The sequence below is a fragment of the Setaria italica genome, chromosome VIII, assembly GCF_000263155.2.
Source record: "Setaria italica strain Yugu1 chromosome VIII, Setaria_italica_v2.0, whole genome shotgun sequence".
NCBI lineage: Eukaryota > Viridiplantae > Streptophyta > Magnoliopsida > Poales > Poaceae > Setaria > Setaria italica.
This window is the reverse complement of record NC_028457.1, coordinates 12,536,705-12,547,437: the sequence shown is the minus strand read 5'-3', so window position 1 is coordinate 12,547,437 and position 10,733 is coordinate 12,536,705. Positions and strand designations below refer to the sequence as shown.

At 42.9% G+C, this 10,733-nt stretch overlaps 1 protein-coding gene across 1 annotated transcript; it reads right to left on the bottom strand.

Annotated features, from left to right (window-relative positions):
• Positions 1–1,486, bottom strand: LOC101761842 (1-aminocyclopropane-1-carboxylate oxidase homolog 1). Its single transcript, XM_004979048.3, has 2 exons — positions 844–1,486; positions 1–764 (listed from the first exon to the last, which is right to left on the bottom strand). Exons 1-2 carry the CDS (start codon positions 1,338–1,340, stop codon positions 170–172), a joined length of 1,092 nt encoding a protein of 363 aa, XP_004979105.1. The 5' UTR covers positions 1,341–1,486; the 3' UTR covers positions 1–169.
• Between the last annotated feature and the right edge of the window lie 9,247 nt (positions 1,487–10,733).

Below are 10,733 nucleotides of genomic sequence, written 5' to 3'. Positions count from 1 at the left end.
TGTATAGTATGTATAAACGTCTTCATTAATTATAATATTTAGTTTTATTGCATCATTTTCGCACTTTTTATTCGGTAGTTCCCCAGACAAATTAAGAAGAAACATTATACTTATTCTGCGCAATGCCAACTTGTCTAGGTGCAATATGACATTATACGTGTGAGATCTATCAGATCCTGAAGTGATCGAGTGCAGACTTGCCGACGAGGCCCTTGTCCATATAATGGTTGATGAACTCCTCCGCTGTGATGCTCCTGTACCGCGGAGGCGACCGAGGGCCTGCCGCCGCGTCCATAACGATCGGCCCATACACCCTGGTCGATGCCGCCACGCCACGCGGCCTGAAGAAGCAGGCCACTGATACCCGCGGTGGCCCGGCGGCACCAACAGCCACGACCCGGTGCTCCACGCTCTTGAACCTATCGTTGGACATGAGCTGGAGGAAATCACCTACGTTGACGACGAAGGCACCGGCCACGGGAGGCACGGGCACCCAGCGGCCGCCGACGAGCACCTGCAGGCCGCCGACGACGCCGTCCTGGAGGAGCACCGTCAGGAAGCTGGGGTCGGAGTGCCTGGTGGTGCCGAGGGTGAGGTCCGGCTCTGGGCACGGCGGGTAGTAGTGGCCGACGATGCTGATCCCGTCGAGGCAGCCGGCGTCGTGCGACAGGTATCGCCGGTGGAGCCCCAGGGCCTCCGACATCAGCTCCAGCAGCGAACCACCCAGCATCTGCACATGGTTTGTGTACTCAAAGACCACCTCTCTGAAATCACATGCTTAATTAACCATGTCATCAGGTCCAATGATACGACAAATTGGAGGTGAGGTGATATGATTATTACCTGCACGCCGGAGGGATCTCCTCCGGCGCAGGGGCGATCGGCGCCATGTCGAGGTAGAGCGTGTCGCGCCAGGTGGCAGCCGGCGACTGGAAGAGGTCGAAGTTGCTGTGGTACCTGACGCGGCTCCCCATGTCCCTCGTGTAGTACGGTCGCTTGGCCTCTGCCGGCTCCTCATGGAACGCCCGCAGGCCGTCAAGCATCTCCGACATGACCGTCGCGGGCACCCCGTGGTTGATGACCTGGAAGAACCCGACTGTCTCGGCGGCCTTCTTGACCTCGGCGACCAGCTCGGCCCTCCTCGCGGCGCCAGTGAAGTCGATGGTAGGGATGATGCTGTCGGCGTGGTGATCTGGTGGAGTGTAGGGGTCGGGCGGGTGGCGGAAGATGCGGGGGATGGCTGTGATGCCGGCGTCGACGAGGCCTTTGACGCCGGCCTTGGTGTCATCGAACGCCTTGAGCTCGCTGAGACGGTCGTAGACGATAGGGGCAGAGGCCATTGTAGGTTAATCAAACTCAAGTTTGGAGCGAGAGGTGAGCGGGGACTGGACTTTCCCATACACTAGACAAGTCACCATGGCGAGCGCAGGCCGGTGCGATGCTTGTTATATACATACACAGTATGCTGTGTTTGTGATTGGGGCTCCTATGCATCTACCGGAAGGTGGATAAGCATTTGACCTTTAAAGTCCAACAGGCCCATCCGGTCATCTTCAACCTCCCACCGGCTTCATCCTCCTACTGTCACACGTCGCTCCCCCACCCACCGGCCACCGGCTCCTACCTTTCTCGGGTGCTGCTCCCCCACCCCGCTGGCTTGCTCCGTCTCCGGCGGCGGCAGCCGCCAGATTCACCTCTGCCATCGCCGCCACCATTAATCGACTTAAACCCACCACCTCTGCTGCTCCCGCCGTCCTCCACTTCCCCCGGCCGGCGGCATCCATACCGCCACACCACCATGGGGCCTACTGCTGCCCATGACCTTTTCCTCTATGTCCGGTGGACATTGGAGCCCCACCCTGAGAAATACAAAATCCTAATTGCCGCCGCCTCAACCACCACCCACATCCGGCGGCGACCTTGCCGCCAAGCCATCCCACCAGCCAGCTTTCCTACCCTCGACCCTCGACGGCGGTGGTGGCGACAAGCTAGGGTTGGAGCTCGGTTGAGAGGAGGACTGCACCATTGATTGTAATGTTTTCACAAATCTTAAAATGGAAGGTGAAGAGCTTATCTACCTTTCGGAAGATGGATAGGATTTCCGGTTGGAGATATAACCAAGCGACAATCATAATAATTCGAACTAAAGGCCCATGGGATAATTGATCTATGAGGGATTAGGGTAACTATTGGACCTTCAGCTTGGAAGCCCATTAGTGTGCTCTATAAATATGAGGGGTGGGGCAAGGGGCATAATATTCCACCATGCCACAACCCTAGCCACCACTTGGGTAGTCTAGTGGTAATGGTCCATGACTTCCTTTACTTCCATGTTTCCTGAGTGATGCAGTAGATGTATGCTAGAGTAGCCTACCCGTTTCCCTTCAGTGGCATAAGAGCCATCTTGTGTAGTTTTTGGTCTGGATCATGCTCATGTAGGTGATATGTGATGGTAGTAGATGTGATATGTTATGGTTAGGCTCATGTGATGGATCTTATGTTGCACGATTTGATTAGATCATTTGGTTATAAGGGGATGGTTTCGAGTAGATTGCATTATGTGACCAAAAAGATTAGTTCATGCTCCTTCCCTGTTGTGTGTGTGACTTCTCCCCACCGGCTGGAATCACCATCGGGGCTAGTCATGTGCGCAGTTAGTGGATTGAGCCAACAGATCGAGGTCATGTGTTGCAGCCTTCTCATTCACAGTTGTCGCACTGATCAATATGATTAATCTAGTGGAAATTGAGATATTCTGAATAGCTCAGAAATTGGGTTAATGTGATCAATCCGATGAGATTTCCATAGCAATGTTATAGATGTGATCTATGTAAATCCATGAGATTTTTAGGGGACTGCCATTGCTATCAGCTATAGTGATATCCTAGTATCGTTTCGGTAGAATTTGTTCTATGCTAAACTTGTATGCAAGGTATGATGTGAATGATATGGCCTCAATCTCATGATTTGTGTGTAACATTTGTGCAGCCTGCGTTATTGCAAGTTAACACAACTGGGTTGAGGTTGTCCATTATTGCATAACGACATGCGTGTCAACTTGTGATGCTTGTTCCCTCATGTAATTTATTTATCAGCTATTAGATGTAGTAGCTTTCCATATATTCATTGAGGCCTTTCAAGCATGGTGGCGATGAAGATCACCACAAGATAGGAGGCATGGCGATGGAGATCAAGGTGGAACCATGGCAATGGAGACCACTATGACTCCAAAGGGCATACTATTCACAATATAATATGATTATATGCCTGTGATGTTTACTTTCCTGTCTTACTATTCTGTTCATACTTTACATGTGGTGGATGTTTTTGTTATGATAGAATAGCTTCCCTCAGAAAAGTTGAGTTTTCGATGCCTTTTTCCAATAGCTGCACCTACAAATTTTGATCGTTGTGTGGTAGGTTTGCTAAAGCAAAGTACCATCAACTATCACTATGAATAGGGTGGATGTCGGACATTCACAAGCATAGTATTGGTTTGCTCAGCAAAGCTATCAAAATAGTTTTGGGCTTTATGGCATGGAGTTGGGAGCTGGGGCATTGGATGCCACCTAACAAGCAAGAGTCATATAGAGATATGATTAAAAAATTATTACTTACCTATATCACTAAGTTTCTAGTAGTGAAGCCAAAGCTCATTCGGATTTTAGTGAATAAGGATCTTCAACAACTATATGTCGTTAGATGGAAAATGACCTTCATATAGTGGAAGTGTCTTTTATTAATTTGGTTAATAGAAGATTGGTACATTACTTAGTGCTAAAACTTTGGATTTTTTTATCCTATGTTGTAGATCATGTCTGCTAGTAACAATTCCAGTTTCAATTTGTGATCTGTGCTTGACAAGGAAAAGCTCAATGGAGCTAACTTTATTTATTAGTACCACAGCCTGAGAATTGTTCTCAGACAAGAGAAAACTGAGTATGTTCTTCAGCAACCATACCTAGATGATCCCTCTGCTAATGTGAATGCTGTAGCTCGCAGAGCTTATTAGAAGAAATATGATGATGCACTCAACATGAGCTATCTCATGCTTGCCACTATGTCCCCTAATCTGCAGAAACAGTATGAGCATGTGGATGCTCACACTCTGATTGAGGGGCTGTGTGGTATGTTTGAGAACTAAGAGAGGGTCAAGAGGTACAACATCTCAAAGTCCTTGTTTGCGTGCAAGCTGGCGAAAGATAGCCCGGTTACATTGAGACTTTAGACAAACTTGGTTCTGAACTCAAGGATGATCCCACTATTGACATCATTCTCTAGTCGCTCGTGGCATGGAGAAAACATTGGTTGAGTTGCATGGCATGCTGAAGACAGCTAAGGAAAGCGTTAAGAAAAAAACCCAATCATGTGATGATGATTTACGAGGATAACAAAATGAGGAAGCGTTGGACACCTCCTGAAGGCAAAGGGAAGAGAAAGGTTGTTCCCAATTAGCCCCAAGCTCTAAGCCTAAGCCAAAGGGCAAATCTGACCCTTCTCCTGACGATGAATGCTTCCATTGTCATCTCAAGGGACATTGGTTTAGGGAAATTAATATTACTACATCTTCTAGTGAATCTTGGGTATTTGATACTAAATCAATGATTCACAAAAAAATCGTTGCAGGGACTAAGTAATACTAGAAGGTTTGCAAGAGGAAAGTTTGATGTTCATGTCGACAATGGAGCAAAGGTTGCGATCATAGCGGTTGGGACTTACCACTTGTCGTTACCCTCAGGATTAGTTTTGGAATTGAATAATTGTTATTGCATTCCTTGTTTGAGTAAGAATATTATCTCTTCTTCATGTTTGGAAGAAGTTGATGGTTATGAGTTTGTAATAAAGAACAAACGTTGTTCAATTTATGATATTTTCTATGCTTATTGTCCATTGGTGAATGTATTATATGTTCTTGATCTTGAAGATAATTCTGTTTGTAACATTGATGCAAAAAGGGCTTGACCGAATGATTTGAATTCCACCTTTATTTGCAATATCTCTTAGGTCATATAAATGAGAAACGCAATGAAAAACTCCATAAAGATGGTTTGCTAAGCTCATTTGACTTTGAATCACTTGACACATGCGAGTCTTGTTTGCTTGGGAAGATGACTAAAGAACCTTTCACCGGTCAAAGTGAGAGGGCAAGTGACTTATTGGGACTTGTACATATTGATCTATGTGGACCAATGAGCTCAGTAGCCAGAGGTTGTTTTTAGTACTTCATGACTTTTACTAATGACTTTAGTAGATATGGGTATATCTATCTAATGAGGCACAAGTCTGAATTGTTTAAAAAGTTCACAGAATTTCAGAATGAAGTACATAATCAACTAGGCAAGACAATTAAATTTCTGCGATCTGATCTTGGAGGTGAATATTTGAGCTATGAATTCGGTGATCATCTAAAACAATGTGGAATTGTTCCATAGTTGACTCCGCGTTGAACGCCTCAATGAATTGGGGTTTCCGAGCGGAGTAACCGAACCTTGCTAGAAATGGTTTGGTCAATGATGAGCTTTCTGAGCGGTAGAACAAAAGAGGATTTTGATTGTCAATTACATAATTAATTTGTATGTAATATTAAATTACATTATATTTTAATAAACTAGGCCCAGAATTTCATGGGCTCTCCCCCTCGGCCCATTATTTCGTGGGCCTAAACAAAGTTATGACGACAAAAAATGTTCGACTAAATCCATTAAGAATTGGGCCTAAACAAAGTTTTGACGTCAGCATATGATGTGCTTTATCCAACAAGAATTGGGTCTAAACCAAGTTACAAGGACAACAATTATTAGGCTTAGTCCAACAAGAATTGGGCCTAAACAAATTTATGATGATAGCAATTATTGGGCTTGGTCTAACAAGAATTAGGCCTAAATCGATTTATGAGGATAGAGTTGTTCATAATTGTCACGCCACATCAGACGCCACATAGAACTGTGGTCCAACATGGCATGCTACGCTGGAGCCAGTTTATGACATTTCCAGTGACGTTCTGTTATTTCTTTTAGTGTCACCTAAAATATTAGGTGGCAGTACATGCATCACTCTATGAGATTACTTGAACCAATGTAATGTATTTTCATTCAGCCCACAAAGTATATGGCCGCGGCTTAGTATTTTTGCTGGCCGTCATGTTAAATTTTTTGAAAAGAAGCATGCTAATGACCTCGTAAACATGCAGGATTTTGTGACAAGAGTGCAAGATTTTGTGATGCCTTCATTCAAGATAAACGACAACAAAGTTGAGGCAATCGACACTGTAAGCAAATCAACCCCTAGCCTGTGTCTACTTAATAATTAATTTAATCAACACATCTTGGGTAGTGATGAGCTTCTTGCTTCTTACATGCATGTTTAGAACGACCAGAAGACATAGAGAAATGGAAATCTGTTTCATCTATTAATAATGTAACAAGTAGCAGTGCTCCTCAAATTGATCCACGTGGGTTAGTGCATCCTAGCTTATTGGCTACGCCTAGTCGTGGAAATCCACTGTATGGCATGGCACCAAACTTTTTCTCATGTTAGGTGCTACCGATTCAAACGCTAAAGCCGAACATTGCTGGAGCGGTTAGACCGGTCCAGGCAACCGGTCAGACTGGTCTAACCAGTGCATTGGTAGTTGTGCCCGAGCAGCCTGTGCCGCTTGCTGTTGTGCCTAGTTCAGTTGCTCCTAGCCGTAGTAATGGGCTTGAAAATTCTGTACCCTTATACAGTACAACAATGCATGAATCTTCATCACCTAATGTCATACCCGACGATGTTTTTGAAGCTTATAGGCTATCTCTAGCTAATAGCATGCCCCATTTGAATAGAGTGAATACAGTAGCTACAACGCCAGAACAACCAAATAGTTCTAATTGCAGTGAATTTGCTAAGTTTAAGGAAGATTTGGCTAATGTAATGAGAAACAAGCTTGGTGTTGATATTGGTAATTAGAAGTTGTATCAAAAGCCGTATAGTACTGGGTTTGATAATATTCCATTTCCTGCTGGTTGGCGCATGCCTGATTTTATTAAATTTTATGGTGAAGATAACCAAACCACTTGGAAACATATTAGTCAATTTACTGCTCAACTAGGTGAAGTAAGTTCTATTAATGCTTTGAAAGTGCGTTTATTTTCTCTATCTTTGACTGGAAATGCTTTTTCTTGGTTTTTATCCTTAGCTCCTAGTTCTCTTGACTCTTAGGATCAATTAGAACAGAAATTTCATGATCACTTTTATTATGGGAGCTTTCAATTAAAATTGATAGATTTGACATCGGTTAGGCAAGGTGCTGATGAATTAGTTTCTGATTACATAAAACAATTCAAAGAAACTAAAACCCGTTGCTTTAATTTGTCAATTTCTAATATGGATCTTGCTGATATTGCTTTCAAGGGCTTAAGGTCATATATTAGGGAGAGGATAGATGGTTATGACTTTCTTTTGGTTGCACAAGTGCAAGTGAGAGCTTTAATCCAAGAAAACCGCATGAGAAAGGAAAAAGAAAGTTTTAATTCTCATCATTCTAGTATGCATGCTATTGAATATGATTCTGATAGTTCTAACGATGAAGACAATGATGTATATGTTGCTAAGTTTGTGTGGCCTTCTAAGGCTAAGACTTCTTCTTGTTCATCTCTTAAACCAGCTCATAAGGGTCGGCAAGAAGAAGTAAAGTTTACTGTTGATGTTGCTAAATGTGACCGTATATTTGATGAATTTCTTAAAATTGGAAACATTAAGATATCTCATGTCATACCTCCACTTGAAGATTTGAAATGGCGTGCATATTGCAAATTTCGTAATTCTTGTTCGCATGCTACTAATGATTGCAATGTGTTTCGTCGACAGGTTCAATCGGCCATATGTGAAGGACGATTAGCTTTTGATGACATGCAAGTGGTTAAAACACCTTTCCCTATCAACACCATGGATTTGCAGCAGCCTAAGGTACTGGTTTGGCCGCATCAAGTTGAAGCAACTAAGGGAAAGAATGTGGTGGTTAGAGAGGAGAAGCCCGACTTGAGAGGCAAAGAACTAACACAGGAAGTGGCTTATGAAAAGACTCCTGATAGCAGAGAGTCATTCAAGATCACTGTGAGAGCTTCTAGACACAAGGGGCAAGGGTCATCCTCATCGATTGGTCAAAGACTATTTGAGCCTACTGAGTAGGACAAACCGGTTAGACCGGTCCAGCTCAAGCCTCACCCGAATGCTGAAACCGAAGCGTCTGGAGATTGGAACCTGGAAGCTTAACTTGGCAAAAGATCATGGGAGTGATGCAAAGGAGAAAGTCACATTTGACAACCTTTTAGCCAACTATTCCAACCAAAAGCCCATTACAAGAGATCGACCATTAAAAAAAGGAATGAGGTCGCCCATGCGCCAAGAGAGGCAAGCTTCACCTCCAACGTCAAATCCACAATGCCTGGTGTGGGATCATAATGGGGTGATGTGGGTACCTTATTAGTCAGTGCAGTAGCAGCCTTTCCATCTTGGATGGAGAGAATCGAGGAGACCGGCTCTAGATAGGATATCACGCCCCATGCATGACCATTTGGCACCTCGCCGCTCAGGTTCGAGCCGTCAGGCTCAACTGGTAAGATAATCATCCAAAGGCGTTGTATATGTAGGGTCACATCAATGGGAAACAAATTTTTTGGATGCTAGTTGATGGAGGGGCAATTGTCAACTTGATGCCCTACTCTTTGTTTAAGAAGTTGGGTGAATTAGATGAGGAGCTGATCAAGACCAACATGACTGTCAGTGGTGTGGGAGGAGGCGAGCCTATGGGAGCTAAATGCGTTGTCTTTATGGAGCTCACCGTTGGGAGCAAGACGTTGGCTACCACTTTCTTGCTGAGACGCAAGGTAACTTTAGCTTGATTTTGGGTCATGGTTAGATACATGCAAAATACTGCATTGCTTCTACCTTGCATTAGCTTTTAATTCAATGGGTAGGCGATGGAGTAGAGGTTGTGCATGATGATACGTCGGCTTGTGTCGCTATAGCTGATAGTTCTGCCATAGGCATACATGATAATGTTAAATGTTTATCTGATTTAGACCTTTCTGATTATGAGCTCATCAGTTGTACTAAAGATGGCTTTGTCCCTGCTTTTCTAAAGCTGGTCAAATATCGGCTGAACCACCTCATGTGATTTTTAATGGATAAAAATCTAGAGTAGTTGCAGCAGAGACTTGAACACTATCGGGAATAAAAGAAAGATACGGGTGAAGCCATTGAAGATTTTGTTGATATGAGCAAATTGGGACAAGGATTTACCTCAGCTGATCCTTTAGAGGAGGTAGATATTGGTGATGGCACTGTACCTAGGCCGACATTTGTAAACAAGAATCTTGAACCTGCTTTTAAGGCTGAATTAATTGAATTGTTGAAAGAGATGTCAATTGTTTTGCATGAAATTATCATGAGATGACTAGTTTATGCCGTGAGTTAGTTGGGCATCGGCTGCCAATTAAACGTGGTTTTAGGCCTCATAAAGAACCTGCTAGGTTATTTAATCCTATTATACATGATCGGTTAAAGAAGAAATTTATCGGTTGCTCGATGCCAAGTTTATTAGGCTTTTGGACATAGAGTAATTAGCTTTCTTGATGGTAATGCTAGATATAATCAAATCTTTATGGCTGAAGAGGATATTTCCAAAATGGCCTTTGTATGTCTAGGATTTGTTGGTTTATTTGAGTGGGTAGTCATGACTTTTGGTTTAAAAAATGCAGGTGCTACTTATCAGGGAGCTATGAATTTATTTTTTCATGACTTGCTTGGTGTAATACTAGAAGTTTAAAATGACGATATAGTTGTCAAATCGGCTGGGTTGGGATCCCATTTAGTTGATTTAAGACTTGCTTTTGAGAAAATGGGTCGATATGGCTTAAAGATAAGTCCACTCAAATGTGCTTTTAGTGTATCGGCTGGGAAGTTTTTGGGCTTTATTGTACATATGAATGGCGTAGAGATAGATCCTAATAAGGTTGAGTTTATTAGAAAAGTACAAGCTCCTACTTGCAATAAAGAGATGCCAAAGTTCTTGGGCAAGGTGAATTACTTGAGAAGATTCATCTGTAACTTGTCCAAGAAGGTGAATGCTTTTACTCCTATTCTTCAGTTGAGGAAATCAAGCATTATTTATCTTCATCGTCCGTCCTTCAAGCACCAAAGAGTGGGGTTCCTTTGAGATTATATGTGGCGGCTGAAGAAGATGTTATTGGGGACTGTTTTGACTCAAGAAGCCAAAGGCAAGAAGCATATTGTTACATATGTGAGTAGAAGATTATTGGATGCTGAAATAAGGTATACATTTATTGAAAGTTGTGCTTATCATTATATTATGCTTGTACCAATTTGAGATATTATTTATTATCAAATATTGTGGTAAGTGGGCATATGCTCTTATTGAATATGATTTGGCTTGTGAACCTTTGAGATCTATGAAAGGCCAAATCGTGGATGATTTTATTGTTGAGCATAAAATTAATGATTAACTTTATTTAAATGTTTATTATGTTAGTTTTACCCCATGAAAATTGCACTTTGATGGATTGGTTTGTAACAGTGGTTGCGGTGTTGGTGTTTTTCTTATATTACCAAATGGTCCTATTTTTGAAGCTATTATCCGGTTGAATTATAAGTGTACTAATAACCAAACTGAATATAAAGCTCTTTTGTTTGGATTGGAAATTCTGCATGATATGGGGGTGAAACATGTAGAA

Excerpts from the sequence above, each read along its gene's own strand:
- LOC101761842 (XM_004979048.3), bottom strand. The coding sequence starts at position 1,340 with ATGGCCTCTGCCCCTATCGTCTACGACCGTCTCAGCGAGCTCAAGGCG. Across the intron at positions 765-843 it reads GAGATCCCTCCGGCGTGCAG|AGAGGTGGTCTTTGAGTACA; the intron begins GTAATAATCATA and ends ATGTGATTTCAG.